Source organism: Ruditapes philippinarum, unplaced genomic scaffold (assembly GCF_026571515.1).
Source record: "Ruditapes philippinarum isolate M1 unplaced genomic scaffold, ASM2657151v2 ctg124_1_1_1_1, whole genome shotgun sequence".
Lineage (NCBI taxonomy): Eukaryota > Metazoa > Mollusca > Bivalvia > Venerida > Veneridae > Ruditapes > Ruditapes philippinarum.
In genome coordinates this window covers 205,616-223,801 of record NW_026866080.1, presented here as the reverse complement: position 1 = coordinate 223,801, position 18,186 = coordinate 205,616, and the positions used below count along the sequence as shown (strand labels likewise).

General features: G+C 31.2%; 1 protein-coding gene across 18 annotated transcripts in view; it reads right to left on the bottom strand.

Moving 5' to 3' along the window:
- Positions 1-757: 757 nt before the first annotated feature.
- Positions 758-18,186, bottom strand: part of LOC132731243 (sodium channel protein para-like) — a 125,214-nt gene continuing 107,785 nt past the window's right edge. For 10 of the 18 annotated variants that reach the window (XM_060717387.1, XM_060717388.1, XM_060717384.1 and 7 more), the window contains 5 exons: positions 16,133-16,270; positions 15,168-15,275; positions 10,608-10,878; positions 8,820-8,831; positions 758-7,731 (listed from right to left, as the gene is read on the bottom strand). In XM_060717387.1, the coding sequence (XP_060573370.1) occupies positions 6,560-7,731; positions 8,820-8,831; positions 10,608-10,878; positions 15,168-15,275; positions 16,133-16,270 (1,701 nt within the window). In that variant the 3' untranslated portion in view covers positions 758-6,559. Of the gene's footprint in view, positions 7,732-8,819; positions 8,832-10,607; positions 10,879-13,602; positions 13,708-15,167; positions 15,276-16,132; positions 16,271-18,186 lie in introns of all 18 variants that reach the window. The other 8 variants (XM_060717392.1, XM_060717403.1, XM_060717400.1 and 5 more) reach the window with 3 other exon arrangements.

Sequence of the window (18,186 nt, the reverse complement as noted above, 5' to 3'; positions counted from 1 at the left end):
GGTCATAATTTTATCCCAACAACAGACATATTAATAAGGTTGTTATGCTAAGCATTCATGAATTGAAACAAATACCGGTATGCCGGGATCGATATCAAATAATTATAAAACAAGAAAATAACACAGCTAGCCCTCCACTTAGAGTTGGCTCCTTTCAATCTCAGACCAAGCTTTGAATTCAGTTCTACACTATATTAAGCTTATTTACAATCATTTGGATTTAAACAAGGAATATAAGTCGACCGGCTTTAAAAGCGTTCTCTTGCTTCTGCAGATATTAATGCACGAAAATGGTGAATCATTTGAACCTTCGATTGTGCTGCAATGAAGTCCTCTAAGGTCTCGGGGGAAACTGTAGGTCATTTTCACAATTGGTAATCTTGAGATTTCTTAAAAAATACTTCATTTCTCCAATTCAAAATACTGTTTGATAAAACTATAGAACAGGGGACTGATATCATTGATATCTTCTTAGAACAGAGACAATTTGAATCTAATTATAGTCACAAAAAAAAACTTAAAAAGTTACCAACGTTCTTCACAGGAGGCTGTCCACATGGACTACCACTAGCAGCAACTTCAAATATATATGTAGTGTCTTATTCTATTCAAAACTAGGGGACTTTTATTGACGCAATAACAATTAAAGATAATTTACTTCCTGTCTTTAGATAATTTACTTCCTGTCTTTCCAATCGGGTTTCTCGACAACTATAAGGATAATAAAACGTCCATAAAAAAGAACAGACACAATCAATTCAGTAATGTGTAAAATTTTATTTACAAAAAATCTACATGAACTAAGTTAACCACGGCAATAATTAATAGACTTTTTCATGGGATAGTCTTTTCGGCCATGTTTCTGGTATGATAACGCTTTGAATGCGCATGCGCCGGAATTCCATTATGTGACGCTTCTTCTGATTGGTCCGCCAAGACTATACCCAGTCACACTTAAATTAATAGTGACGTATGCGCAAGGTAGCGGATATTGAAGCAGAGTGAAAAGAAAGTGCCCAGATTGTAGAAAGGCGAAGAGTAAGAATGGCTTATCTTAAACAAACTATAAATAGATAACGAGATAAACCATTCTTGCATGATATATTTTAATGATGTAACATGTTAATGTTAATAATATAAATTGAAATACATTTCCATCTTCTCAAGGTCATTAAAATAGTATACATACTAGAAAAAATGATACAAATTGAAAAGCTTAACAAACTATATGTAAGCAGAGTTTTCTTTTCAAATATATCAAAAAATAAAAAAAGTCAAGAATTTAATTACATGTTATTTGAAACCGAACATATCCGCATATCCGTACGTTTAAACATATTTCATTGCTACTGTTTTTCTTATCTTTTTGCCAAAATAGTAGATTCTTTTTAGATATCGAAATCGGTTTAAAATATAAGAACTGTTTTTTTTTATTTAAGGCGCCCCTTATAATTTACTCATCCACAACATCTAGCCGATTGCCAATACATATCCGAAATAAGTGTCGGAATTGACCGATATTGTTTTTGAATTCCAATCGTTAAATAATTACCGGAAAAGTGCGTAACTGATTAAAACTGTGGTTTTATTTTCTTTACGTCGCAGAAAGAGTTTTAGTCTAGGTTATTTTTCGGTATTTCATATGTATAAACTGTCTGAACTAGAAAATATGTTCGTATACACACTGCTATGATATACGTGTAGCTTGTTATATAGATCAGAATGTAAAAGAAACTTGCAAAATTTGCATTGAATTGGATATTACCATTTACGCGTAGATAGGGAAAAGTAGGTACGGCATTCGCATACACGAGGAATGCTTGGTAAAATAGGTTGTACACCCCTATTGACTTTCGGAAGTTTCCGTTCAATTATGCATGTTATTTTGGTAACCGCTTGTTATGACTGGCCGCAATAATAATAATAAACATTACATACATAATCTGAATAAAAAAAACTGCCGATTGTCAATACAGGCGAACATGCAAAAGTTAATAAAACAGCTATAAATAAGACCTAACTAAATTCTAAAATATTTTAACAATTTATAATACTAAAAATGTGCCTTTAACATTTAAGAGGCATATTAGACATGTTCCCAAGGTCTATAACATTGTACAAAAGTCCTGAAGTTATATCTTAATATCAAAACAATAATAACATTAAACTTAAACAGTTGGGTAAAATAAAGAAATATGTTTGAGTGAGAAAGAAATGTTATAGAAAAAAATGCGTTTCTTAATTTGTTACAAAGTGAAAGACTCTGAAATTCTAAGTATATAAAATATGTACGTTTTGATATACATGCACGTACTGTAACCATTAGATTTTGCATCTTTAATACTAAAAAATCTATGTTTCTAACCATTCTCCATGAAAGGCCCATTAAGTCTAAAAATGCTATCATTTTTAATTTCCAAAAACTTTTTTTTTTATGCAGATCTATTGTTACAGTTGAAAAAAAAGTTACTAACTGCCATAAACCTGAGCCATTGTTTGCTTATTTATGCGCTCTGGCAATAAGTAAACTTTAAGTAATTCATACTTCTATATATGGAAGTCCAAATACCACGTTGTATTTATTTTGCTACTTTATCATAATTTATTTCACGTTCAACGCTATCACATGTTCTACATAGTGCAGTAACGGGCTAAGTCCTTCTAAATTCAAAAGGAGTTAAACAGTTATTGCACTAAGGTGACATCACATGCTTTATATGCGTTATTTCAACATTATAAAACCCACCTTTGCCTTTTCTGCAGGAGAAAAAAAATAGATTCATTTTCGAGGCTTGAAATGCCTTTAAGTCAAGTTTCATTTTGTAACAAATTATGAAAAGCTCGTTTCTTAGAAACTTTTGAAAAATACACATACACTCATACATACATGCCTTGAAAGAGATAGATACGACTATAACAACACCACAGTAATATCACATTTTATCAAATATGGAATAAAATGATTGAATTAATAAAATTTGAGCATAATTTGAAAATTGCAGAATGAACGCAATAGTTAACACATTAAAACATTTATTAACATATGGCACATACAACACCACTAAATTCTCATAGGTTGAACACCACAAAATAAAAACGCTACTTCATTATATTTTTTCCCATGTACTCCGAAGATGTGACTCATTTTATTTTTGTTTGGAAATGAACGCATAAGAGAATCGTTCGCTTATTAAAAATCCCAGATAAAAGATGGTTTGCTCGTTTATTTTGAAAGTTCCGTTTAAATTGAAAAACAGGAAAGTTTGTATTTGGATTAATTGTTGAATGTATTGTATTGATTTTATTGAATGTTGTTCCATATGTACAAATGTAATAGTAAGAATAAGAATGATGTTGCTTTTAGCATACTGTTGCCCTTTTATGACAACAGGATACTCATTTCACCATTGGTGTTACTATAAATAGATAACTATAAATAGATATAATAGTGTGAACATATGAATGCGATGGACATGCCACTGGACTATCTAAAATACGTTTTCTATCAAAATATTTATTGATACAGTACCTGGTATACAACAATAATCTTGATTCGTATTTGTATGATGAAACGAATTCAATTCAATAAAACTGAATTTAATTTGATCAAAGTTTTTTGAACGCTTTTTTTATTAAACCACGAATCACATGTATTCCTGACTGTGTTGACCTTATTAGCATTGACTTTAAAATAAATTTGAAAAACAATACCTTGAAAAACTTGTTTATAATTCATATGGTAATCCATCAGAACACTTTTTATTCTCCATTTCAATCATGGTCGATCAAACGCTTTTTTGTGTATTTTAAAAGTTTTGACAATTATTACTTAATGTTGTCAAAATATATCAGGTAATGATGACACTAGTCTTATCTTGAATTCAAATGAGAAGAAAAAAGTAAATGTATTCGGAGGACACTTAAAAATATCAAATGTAAAGATCTAATCTGATGCACGTGACTGGCGTAATTTTCATTAACTTAGTTTAAATAGGCAATGTACAGGCCATATTCCACCAATACGTTCATTTCAATATTAAAGTTCGTTTGGCTTTCATAAGATTTAAAGGGAATTGTCTTCCATAAACATCAGGCTTGAATCAGAAAGTCTACGTTGACCCTTGACCTCATACGACAATAAGTAATAAATTATTAAATAACTGTCCATAAATAAATTTAAAAAAAAACTGAAGGTCACTGCTTATCAAAATCTATTGTCATTATATCCTTAACATGAGTATACATATATACTGAAGGCATACAAAAAAGAATGTACGATTCGATTACAAAAATTCTGTAAATGTGAAATTAAGTAGGTCTGTAGGAGAAGAGGAGGAACTTGATTGAAAAACATGACAAAAGCTGAGACATGATGTTATTTTGTAATGACATGATGTTATTTGAAGTTATGATGTGATATAATTTGAATAATGAATTAAATGAGATATGATCCGCTTATATTCTTTAAAACAATGATAAAAATGATGGTGATGACAGATTAAAAAGTCCAGGAGGACAAAAATTACTGTAAGCCACAGTTTACATTAAACACTTTAAATATATCTTCCATATAAACATTTTTACATGCAGCCACTAGCACACTTGTATATAAAAAGTATTGTACAATATATTGTATCTTATTATTCCAGATGATAAATATTCACATGCTTAACAAGTTCAAAGAATAGTGTGTAGCAAAAACAAGGGAGACTATTTCTACAATTATTCAAACAAGAAATAATTATCTTATTTATATCTCTACTGCCAAAGTAAATAGAAAATCCCAGTAGATTACGCCATGATGATAGAAGCTTTAGATTTTAGATATGTAAACAATTTCAAATATGATTCATACAATTCCCCTTTTTCTGTCAAAGAGCTAATATTCTTAAATATGTGTTAAATTTTTCGTTTGGTTGGGGAGAGGTATTGTAGTCGCATTGACACTAAAACGGTCATATGACGACTTTCCATACCAAAAATATGTTGAAATATAAACACTTTCTGGGGGAATATTTTATATGTATTGAAACTGAATTGAACATTTTAAATGGAATTTCTCTGACTTGTTAAACACGTAAATAAGTTTCATATAGCAAATCTAGTTAGATCTACTTATTTCCATAATATAACAATATATCTTAAAAATCCCCAACAAAAAATGCCCATTATAAATCTGCATCATGCTGGCAGGTGGTACGAGTAGTTTTGGCAACCCATGGTCCAGAAATCTTTTTCATATTAATTTGCTATTATTGCTTGTACAAATAATGACAACCCTTTAGACAAGTGTTTACTAAATCATTATCTCTAAGAATCAATACTATTTATTTATGAGCATACAGTATATAGTTTACGGCGCAGACGAGAAGTTCAAAAACATTCATGACGTCATAATATACGTCATATAAGTCATATTCTTGTAAAAAATATACAGCCGACAATACAGTGACACATGTTGTAAACAAGGTGCATAGATAAAGCCCTTTTACGACACCACGCTTGTTTTTTTCTATCAAGATCACTACCTTTTTACAAGCAAAAAGCATCAAAAAATGGATTTTTTTTTCATTTTTTTCCAGAAACGATGAATTCACAACACAGTCATTTTCCCCTATTAGTAGAGTTAGTAGAATAAATATCGCCAAAGTGGCTACATCAATAAATGAGCTTAAACAACAAGCATACGCTTTCGTAAAAGATATTTTAACAACCATATTAACACATATATACGTTACAATATAAAACTTAACATATTTTATTGCCGTGCAAAATTTAGCAAGTCAAATAACCAAGTAACAAGAGGTAAAGTTAACATATACACTTGATCTTACAACCCACCAAATAGATAAATGTACTACCGCAGAAATGCTTTTCTCTATATTGCATCTTATTTTGAGAATGAATTTAATATGAGATATATAATGAAATAAGTTGGTGTTGAGGCTGACGTGTGTTAACATAACATATAACGTAACATACACTTGAAAATATAAAAGCCCTGGACACAAAACACATTTTCTTCTCAGTGATTCTTACATGTGCATACTATATTCATGAAAGAAAAGGACCTTTGTCCGGAAAAAAGCATTCCGAACCCATTTGTTTTGGGTTACATTTTCTTTACGTTTTGAACTTTAATTAGATAGCATATGGCAAACATGTAAACCAATCACCGAACTGTCCAAGCTGTTCTTGTTGGAAAGGTGACACGTCCGGTTCATATTGTCAGTTGGTAGGACAAACTTCTACAGACTTTCGACTGCTTTTAGAACATTAGAATTACACCTGAAACAACTATTTGATGCCCACATATCCTTTGTCTACGTAACGGCATTGTACATGTAATTTACTAATACCGTAAACACATTAAAGTTTGCATTCTATATGAATAGACATACTTTTTGTTACAGAAATCGTTGTGTGAAATACACCCTGTCAGAAACCTCTTTCAAATCAGCATTTGAATTAATATCACAATTCACCGTACTCCTCTTTTTCAATAAAAAAGAATTAAGTATAACAAGAGTTGTTTTTTTCCTCACTGTTTCACATTCGGTCATGCTACGACGTCACTATCTGGTTTTAAATCCACTTCAACTATTGTATGATCAGTGTCACCTCTATCAAAATTTTCATTACTATCTTTGTCTTTTTCTTTCTCCTTTTCTTCAGATTCCTTGCTATCTTTACTTGAAATATCTTGCATTTCTATTACCTCATTTCCTTGTCTATCATTGTTTACATTATTCTCTGTATTAGTATCAGGAATATCAATAGCAACCTCGTAAGGTGGTGGATCAGGGAAGCCTCCGTGTGCTGCGCGGTAATTTCTATACGCCTTTTGGATAATTCTTGCAGCATAATGTTCTTTCTGCCTCAGCAACGTGCTACTTATGACATCGTATTCAATCTTTTTCTTATCATGAGTTTCCTCCGCAGGAATGTCACCCGTATCTGAAGTCCCAAGGAAATTTTTCGTCAGAGCATCTAGAATGTCGCGACAAAAACACAAATCTCCTTCGTAAATTGGAATATCTAATTTCACCAACAAAAAGTAGTTTGGTTTTGGAAGCTGCAGCGGTTCGTCTAAATAATCAACAAAGTCAGATAGTTTCTCCAGCGGAATATATTGTGTTGCATCAGGGTCATACTTTTCCCATTTTTCATAATACATATCAAAGTCCTCTGGCGTTAAACCTTGTTGTACGTCCTCAGTCGCCTGACTGAAGTTCTCCAGGATGACAGCTATATACATGTTAACAACAACAAGGAAACTAATCACCAGATACGTTATTAGATACAACACTGCCAATGGGTAACTTCCACATGTATTTTTCTTGCCACCGCTAGTGTCTGTATTACAGTCCTCGGTGTTCATTAAACCATTTAAAACACCGTCCCATCCCGCGGATGTGCACATTTGAAACAGAGTTATTATACTTTTAAAAAATGTTTGAAAGTTAAAAACATCGTCCAGACCACCGTAAGGTACATGGACATCTTTAAAAAAGTTCATTCCAAATACAGCATAAATAAATAATACAAGGAACAACAGTAAACCAATGTTAAACAAAGCAGGCAGTGAAACAGCGAGCGAAAAAAGCAAAGTTCTAATTCCCTTGGCTGACTTCACCAGACGGAGCACTCGGCCAACTCGGAAGACACGAACGACTCGAAGTAAGGTGGGAGAAACTAGAAATTCTTCTAAATAGCCTCCAAGCGCTAGACCTGCAAATACAAGAAAAAGCATATAATAAACATCACAACCACGTGAAAATACCCATCAAGTTAAAGTAAAAGCAAGCACATGATTTAAGAAACATCATTTGCCCTAACAATGCAAAATATTTTATTAGTAACTTGACTTGTCCGTCTTTCAATATGGGTTTAATCATACGTCGTTTCTAAGGAAAATTTCTATAACATGTAGATACTGTCTGAAAAGCTACGAAAACTGACTTAACCTTACTCTTTAATAATGAGCCGCGTCATGACAAAACCAACATAATGGGTTTGCGACCAGCATGGATCCAGACCAGTCTGCGCATCCGCGCAGTCTGATCAGGATCCATACTGTTCCTACTTGTTATAGGGTTTGTAAGCGAACAGCATGGATCTTGACCAGACCGCGGATGCGGCTAGAAGAACAAGCTGAATTTATTAAATAATCATTTAATTACGGGTGTACTGATATTAATCAATTTGGCAAAAGAACATGCCAGAGATAATCCTTTTTTTTAACTTAATGTATTTTCATGATAATCCTTTTTGTTTAACTTAATGTATTTTCATGTAGCAATGCGCAAATTGCGTGAAAATTAATTAAAATGTCTTTATTCTTGATGTAGTTTATACAACAACTGTATCACTCAATAAAGTAAAATATTTCTTATCAATTCATAGTGATAGTATATTTGGTTCAGGGTTAAAACAGAAGAAAAGTCATGTAGTCATGAAAAAATACAATGGTTAATTAGACAAACAGAACAAAATAATCATAAAAAACAAGATAATAAAACGTTTTTTAAATCAAAACAATCATCTGCAATCAACATGATTATCATATTAGTAAGTTAAAGAGAAATATAAACGGGGTTTTATCGCTTCATATATAACATATCACGATATTCAAACTGAAGGTTTTAATGCACTGCAATTCCCATAAAAATATACAGGATTTTCGTTCCGAACAAGGGGTAAAAGTAACAAAAAACGCACACCGGGCTTCAAATCGTACGAGGTATTTTAGTGTTGTTTCTTTTCGAAATAAACAAATGCAAGGTTTTCAATTCATTCTTTCAAAACGAGCCACTTACTTGCAGTTTCAGCTGAAAATCATATCATATTTTGTTATTACTTTATGGAACACAGCTATATTATTTCATTATTTCCTGATATTATTATCATGTTATGCTGTATTATTACGTAATGATATAGAGGATATTGAATGAGTATAAGTTCAATACTGAATTGATCGAACGTGTTGAATAAAACTATATGATGCAAACCTTTGTTAAGCATAGTGTTAATTCATTTTAGCTCGTTCAATGAATTCAGTAATGAATTTACACGAGTATATATATTCTATTTATCACATACATAAGAACTATTTACAGCGAAAAGAATTATTTTACACTTAGGCGCTCATAGTGTAACTTTAACATTTAGCTCGTCTTAACACTTTGATTGCATAACGTAAATGATATCATGGTCATATTATATGAATAGCCGTGCAATACAATTTTTTCACGAAGTCCCATAAACGGCACGAGTATGTGATAAACAACTTTATGTTATTACATTTTACAACGTCATATAATAATTTTATTCAGTTTAAAAAAAGTACAATTCCAAAGAAAAGAAATTTCTACTTAGATTAAAATTTACACCTGGCATACAGCAAATAAATGTACTCTTAAAAGGTAGAACATATACAGTTGTACTACTAGTTAATAACTGAAATAATTTGAACGATGTTTATAAGTAGGAACCCTTAAACTGCTGAACTGAAAGTGATCAGCCTTTGCCAACCAGTATAGAGCCAGGCCAGCCAGAATATTTGGGCAGTTTGATCAGGCTTTTATACTGTTGGTAGCTCCTTTTTTGTAGTTTGATACTGAAATCCCTTTCACTTTGAATGGTCTGCTCCAAATTAAAAACTGGGCAAATCCATTACAAAATTTCAGCAAATGAAGAGTAAAGCAGGGAAAGTTAAACAGTAAAACAAAAACAAACAGTCAATGTGTATACAATATATAAACAAAGATAAGGAAACCTTTAAGACTTTGGTAAAACAAAACGAAATAAATTACACACAGATTAGAGTAATTTGGACTCGCTTATGAGCAAGTATTTTATCTACATTTAAAGAGTGACTCATATTCATTACATTAATTATTTCTTAAATTCATGATACAAAACTTGAACACTAAGACAAACCAAAAAAGAAAACCAAATGAAACATATTGGAGTAACAAAGTTGCCTAGGAAAAGTTTCAAAGACTTTATGATATTGGTAGACCTGACAAGGCTGTGCTTAAAATTTAAAGCTTCCTTAAATATTTGGCAAAGACTCAAAGATACTGTTTCCACTTTTTTACTATGTGTCCAATGTATTATTTAAAGTAATCTAAAATTCCATGGTAATGTTCTAATTGTAATAATGTGGTCATTTACAATGATTTCTTTTTCGGTAATTTTTCCGAACATGTAGAGAAATGGTAACAGGTGATTGTTTGAGATGGTAAAACTTATTGTTTTTGAAGAGAACTACGACCAACGAAAAGCGACCCGCAAAACCAACTTATCATAGCAATGTCCTTTTTCAAAATACAGTATAATGCATGGAAAACTCTCTCATATGGTTCCTATGTTAATCTCGAATGACAGAAAATCATTTAATTATGTATTTTAGTTTTTATATAAAAATTCAGAACCCTGACACTTATCACACGCATTGATATAATGTTTGTTTTTGTTCTTCTAAAATATGTAGACAAAATAGAATACTAAACTAGTCAAAAGACCAGAAACAAGATATACGAAAACTAGAACAAAAGAGAATCATAGAGGACTTTTACAGATCACAAATTTAGCATACATACCTAATATGGACAAAACGACAACTACAAAATCAAAGACATTCCAAGGGATCTTGAAATAGTATTGTCGTAGGGCAAGCAGCTTCATGACACACTCGCCAGTGAATATAACGATGAAGCTGAAATTGATCCAGTAAAGGGTGTCGGTGAACGTAGCGGTTTGGTCATAATGCTCCATAGTCATCGTTACCATATTGAGCATGATCACAATCATAATGAGAATGTCGAATTTTTGACTCGTCGTCAGATCAAATAAGTAATTTGCTGGGAACCACTAAAAGGAAAACAATGTAAATTAATAAGTCATGAGCCATTAAAAAGGTGAGGAAGCAATTTGAAATTAAATGGAGAACAACTAGATTCAAGGAAGAAAATATATTCGAACTGTTTTAATGTGTTTTAAAATTTATGAATATGTGATGTTTATTTTGAATCTACATTACTTTTTACGAAAACTGCGTCTAACTTAACTGGAGTTAAGGAATTAATTGTTCTGTTCGTTATGTTTAAAACTTTATTTAATAAAGTATTTTAACTTGAGAAAAAATAACATATGTAATACATGACTAAACTATTGTTTTGATATTGAATATGAATTACGTAATACTTAATATTATTTTATAGAAAATGAAAGATTTTACTTCAAAATTGTCAATAAAGATTTTAAATTATACGAAATGTTCTGAAAAAAAAAACACACACAAATATCAGGACATACAAAAGTTATTGGGTAACATGGATGCTAATACAACATTGAATCATGCGTCATTCTACAAGTTTGCTATTCATGTATGCACATTTCTCATTTAGAGAGACAATTAAATAATTAAAACTTGGATCTAAAAATGGATCTTCCGAATAACGAACCCTAGCATTGTTGAAGATGTCAGATCTCCTTGACCCTAACATTGTGAACAATTCAGATGAAACACACAATATTTTTGTACATGTATCACACATCAGAAGAAAGAGGTAATTAGAAAGACAATGGCTATATATCCAAGAAACAAAGAAATATGTTCCATTTTGTAATACTGTTGCATCAACTATGGATATTTGGCATTTCAACCGGTTCAAGTGTTGTTGTTGTTTTGTCGTATCATAGCAACATTTTATTTGTGTCAATGCTTTAGATTCTCAGATATAACTACATCTAACGAAAAGAAATTTATCATAAATGAGTATCCGGTCAATTACGATACTTTGTTTGCTTTCCCTATCTACAATGACTGTGTATTGAACAGAAATAGTTTCGATTCTATCCAATGAGAAAGCCTATTAAATCAGATATCATCTGGTATCCTCGAAAAACTTTCTTAAGGATTAATTAAAAATTAAGATGCTCAGAATTGAAACAATATGAAAGATGTTTGTTGTGATCGTAAAATAAACATTCATCTGTCATGAGCTTTTCTTTGAAGACTTTGATAAGTATATAATTATTACTAAAATTCAAGAAAATTCAGTATTTTCCATTTAAATAGGATAATTGACAAAACGATTCTTAGACAAAAACATGAGTTTCTTTGCACTTGCAGCGTAAACGTATAAATATGCTAAATACTTAACTTATACCAAGTGACTGAATAAAGAAATTGATGTAAAATTGTGCGACAAAACGATAAAAATATAAGATATATATATATATAATAATAATTATACCAATTTGTGCGGAAATAAAAAGCCCGTTATCATATCACGGCTTTTAAGGTAGAAAGTGTGTTAGATATTGAGGAAAATGGTAAAATTTGAGGTGCTAAAAGTGAGATAAAAAAAATAAAAGTGCAAAATACGAAAACAAACTTGTTCATATGTTATTTGACGATAATAGGGCACTGGTGAATCCTGACAAGGAAAATGGCCGTCATTCAAAACCTTCCTGCGCATGCGTGTTCCGATTGTATTTATCGGGTGTTTGGAAAATACGAACAAGTGAGTTTTTTTATTCCTTAAACGGATGTCTGTATGCACAATTCCAAATACTTTTCTTTAAAAAGTGTGACAAAACCCCATTGAAATAATGTTCTGTTATTTTAAATGAGAACAACAGGAAGCGACACCTTTAATAAAACTCATATGAGTGTTCCCTGACCAATCTTAATGACTGAATTTTCATACATCATACTTAAATTACTTATCGTGTACATACTTAAAATACAAAAATTTCCAGTCTCTATTCCCAATTTATAAATGCAAATCCTACGTTTTTCATTAAATAAAATTTATATTCAATTTTGTTTATATTAGAAAAATACACTAATTTCTATCTAGAAAAAATGAAAGAGGTGTATATATTGAAAACAGGTTAACTATTACACATAAATCTACTCTGCTACTTTAAAAAGAAAACATATTCGGAACATTTGTGCAAGATCGGAACATCGGTTCTAGTAATATTTGTAAAAATAAATCTTCCTGCATATTATATTTTACTCCTCACCAATTTTATATCTTGCTTCGGCAACAAAATAACTCTCAACGAATCAGCAAGTTCACTATAAAAATGCTATTTATAGTAACCCTGATTTCAAAGCAAATATATTAAAAGAATACAACTTTCAAACTGTCTCAAAGTCACACTGTCGCAATAATTTGAGAAAGATGTGTATTATGTTTCAACTACTAGTAAATGATGAAAATATCAGTTTATGACTATAGCCCGGCATCGCAATGATTTCATATAAAAATGAATTGCTTAGAAACAAAGTAATGCTGGAAGTGGTTTGATAATACTAATTCTGAATTCGTAATATTCTGAATTCTTAATATAAAAACAAAACCGATGACTATACACAGTTTTTTCCGCGCCATTTTCATCCCGACATTTTCACAGTCACACTTGAAAGTCAAACTTTGTGTTTTTAAAACTTACATTCATATGGGCTTCTGAAATTATAATTAAAAAAACCCTTATTCTGAGATTTTGATACAATATGCAGGAAGACTTATTCGAATGAGAGATAGAGAAAAAAGATGGTGGTCTGTAGGGCACACTAACAGTTGGTCTAGGAATAGCTTTCTGGGGACTCTTAGACTGCATCCTCTTCATGGCATTGTAGTATTTTTTCTGATCTTCTGTCATGAACATTTCTAGAGAGCCGGCCTGAAGTAGTAAGATTTATTAATAGTCTTTATTCCGGGGACCAACAAATGAAATGATAATACTAGTATAAGCTTTGACTACCGCCACCTTACGGTATTAGCAATGACTCGAATGAATGATCACAAGACAGCTCCGCCACCTACAAATAAAAGCTCCATGAAAGAAAACAAACACTCTCTGCAAGGCAAAAGACACTGGACAAACACGCAACAATAAGTACTGTAGATTGTATGACTCAAAACTAGGAACTGTTTTATCATTGGGTACCTTATTTCAGATTATTATTTAAAATTTCTAAACAATCAAAGACCAATTTATATTCAAGTTATCTCAAATAAGCGCTGTGTAAAAAAGCTAAGTTAATATGTTAATTTGACAAACCTAAGTTCTAGGCATTGCATAACAGAGAGAGAGAATTGAGTGTTTACATATAGAATAGAGCATAAGTTTACTTAAGACTAAAGCGAACAAAATGATAATGTTGTAGAAAGTATAATCGTGTACACACATTGTGTATCGTTGTTTTTGGAACACAAACACTAAATAGTTTTTTAGTGTAGGAAAGAAAGCATACCTTTAGGTGTTTAAACTGTATCTTGCTATAACTTATTTCAGAATTATATTTTTTTAAAATACATCATTACATCGACAGTCCAATGAAAGGAAATGGTATTCTAGAAATACTTTTGTGCATCTCCTGTTTTGAATCATAAAAGCAAAGCCTGTATTGCTCGTGACCAATGAATAAAGCTTCAATACACACGTAATTTTTTAAACTATGTTTTTACTCTTTTAAACAGTGACATGAATGCGATAAGATATCGCTATGAAAAGGAATAATAATCAGTTTGAATATGTCACAAAGTCATGAGCAATGCAAGTGGAACAAACACATAATTTTACATAGGCTTTCAGTATAGATAAATATATAGAACAGACACACGCCCTGTAAACCACTAGGTTAAGCCCAAACAATACTGTAATTATTGATATTACTGCACTAAGTTCTATTTTAATTCAGTTATTCAATCATAAGCTCCAAAATTAGATTTTATTAGCGACAATCTTTATTACAGTATCGCTAACGTACATAGAGACACAGCAGGGCTATATTTGCTCCCCTTTCGTAACAATTTAATCAAATTTAGCTTTACATTAAAAATGTATGTGTAATACTCAAAGAAAAGAAAGTTTATTGTTATTAACTAAGACTTCTAGCATTAAAAAAATCGTAAGATACTTTGATCTTTCAAAAAACACAAAGACCTTTTGCTTAGTAAAACTGTCGAAAATGATGACACAAAGGCTAATTATTATTTCTATGGAAACAATTTTGTTAAAAAAGGGAATCAAATATTTCCGACAATATACAAAGACGACAACCATTAGAAAAGCGCCATCCACAATAAAAATGCCAGGATTTAGTAAGACAAAACAGATTTGCTGCTTTATAGACTGACATTGGGACGTGGGATGGCCTTTATTGGACTTCTGGCCTGCATTCTTTTCATTGCTTTGTAATACTTTTTCTGGTCCTCTGTCATGAACATTTCCAATGATCCACCTGCCTGATAGAATCAAATGCTAAACTATTACTTTTAAAAACAACATGACCATCATTCGAATTCTGCACGCGATCTGAATGTACAATTCTTTTGTATTTGAATGACTAAATGAGCGGCATTGCAAAAGAAAATAATTTTTACTCAATATTTTTTCTCTATTAAAAGCGCAAATTACAAACATATGATTTTTATGGTAAAGAAAGTCCAAAAATGTTGCTGAAACCAAGGTAAAGAAGCTGAAAACGTTTAATGTTTAATGTTAAAAATTTACACATTTGTTTTACACTAATGAGAAGAAATAACCCTTTAAATTTTTCAAAATCAAATTTTTGTTTTTAAATTGTAGCGAATAAAAAATATATATTTGTAAAATCGATGTTAAAATAACCCCCTAAAATGATCTGTTGTACTCAGCTCGACACACGTGCTTTCTGTAAACAAGTATAACATGTAATATTTATTTATAAAAAAAACAACAAACGCTAAAACTGTAGTAGAATATCCAAAATATTATTTTCACTTAATTAACGTTATTTTTCTTTTATCATTTCATATATATGATACAACAAACGCATTATAAGTTAATGAACATTTTTTACTTGTAAATGTTATCTTGGTAATCCTGTGATTTGATAACACATAACCATAACGTTGACCTATATGAAATTCATAATTTAATACAGATTCTTCACAAACCACATGCAGTTTAATAATTTGTTCTTTTTTAACAGATTTTTATATAAACACACTAGCAAAATCCCGCATAAACAGTTTGAGTCTTATGTTAAATATATTTATTCAATGTGTTGTAATAAAAGAATGAAAAAAATTAAAGTAGGAAAAAATAATTATCAATTTACCTTCTTCTTCTGCTTGTTAAAATTATCGATGATAACACCGATGAAAAGATTGAGGGTAAAGAACGACCCAAATATAATGAATAACACGAAGTAAAGATAATACACCAAACTCTGCTCGTCTTGCGGTTGGTCTCCTTTCTGGAAAGGAACAAAAGATGTATTTCAGTAAAACCGAATGTCCAAATATACATGAATCAAAATAAAACGTGAATGAATTACCGAGTATCAGGTGTCTGAAAATGGACGGACGCCTGCACATGGAAATGTCTACACAGACAAACGGTCATCAAACTGAGAACAATGGGCTATCACAAAAGCTCCCCGTGAGGACATTGTCCTCAGGTAAAAACTATCCTCAAGTGAGCTAAAAATAACAAACATTAATTTCAACGGAACTCATAATATTGTGTAAAAACGATTTGTACACAGCGTGCGCAAATCTTCTAACAGGACAAAACGTGTGTCAAAATTAAATAATTAAAATTAATTTTACTCTTCGAAAAATAAAACGTGTTCAATGGAAAATTAATTAATTAATTGAAAACATGCTTTTTAATATAAATTAAACATACTCAATTAATCAATTTAACAAATATATCGTCTAAAATTTTTGAAATGAAAAATAACTATGAAAACAGCAAACACAATAAAAGGGTATATACTACAGAAATAAACACCTAAAAATAAGTTAAGCACACCCCGAAAGTTAAAATTGGTTGTGATTGAATGCACTGTCATTAGATGACGACTTTATTGAAGTAAGAAATAGTAATCTTAGTAGCGATACCAGTTTAGTAATCATAAACCAGTAAATTTATGAGTTTACTTAATTCTTAATCAAATTAATGAAGCATAAGCAAATGTGTTGTGTTTTGTTTTTTTTTTACCAAAATTGTAAGTGTTTATGGTTTGGTGTTGGGGCGTTTACAAAACATTTACTGGTGGATATTTTTGGTAAATGTTGACGATTACGTAAACTAAAATAACATTATGTAGCCAAATTTTTAATAACGGGTGTAACCGCCACGTGCCTGGATTATAGCCTCAACCCTTCTTCTAGGCGTCTAATGCGATTTTGAGGTAAAGTTTGCCATTTAAGGTGCAGAGCTTATTCCAGTTGTTGCCGGTTGACTACAGGTGATTCGTATCATTGCCCAAATAAAAATTAAAATTTCAGTTGTGGTCATGTCAAAATTGAGGCAAAATGCCGGGTATGCATAAGTTATTTCCAGATGTATATATATATAAAATATTTACAAAAATGAAGCAATAAACAGAGCACATGTAAATCTAATACAACTAAGAGAAAAAGCTGAAATATTTTTTCTTTCTTTCTTCTTTAAAAGTTATTTAGGCTCATACTTTTCTGTCTCTTGTCAAGCCAACTTGGTCATGCGATTTTTTTCTACACTATTATATAACCCACAATTCATAAGGAATTGACATATTTTTTTTCTTGTTTTCTAACTCAAGTCTTGCTTTCTTGTTAAATGATAATATTCGCTTTTTCTTGTAAAATCGTTATTACTAACAATAAAACAATTTTATGTTACGTTTTTTCGCATTTTCGCTTTTTATGCGGCGAAAAGTCGAAAATACGACATGGCGTAAATCAGCCGCCATACACAACATTATTATATAAAGCCTCCTCTCGAAGGGCTGAGAGCAGCAAAAACAAAGCAAAGAAAAAAAATATTCTCATGCGTTTTACAATTTGTGTGTTTTTTTCTTATGACATGAAGTTGGTTTAATCATTCCAACTAAAGACTCTGGTTTTAAAGATATTGCTAGACCTTTTGTCATAAAGAAACTGCGAAAATAGTCCTTTTTTTGTTAATTGCGACGGACGCGCCCTCAGGCGCGTTCAGAGCTAAGTCATATACACATGGGATTTCGTTGGCTACACTCGCGCAATGTGTCCTAAACCAATTAACAGCCCAAGAAATAGTACATGAATTTGATCCTTCAAAACTCCCATACTTTGTCTGGATATCTTAATGTCTTCCATATTTAGCCTTTTCAATTTCAAATTAAGTTATCCAAGTTAAAATATG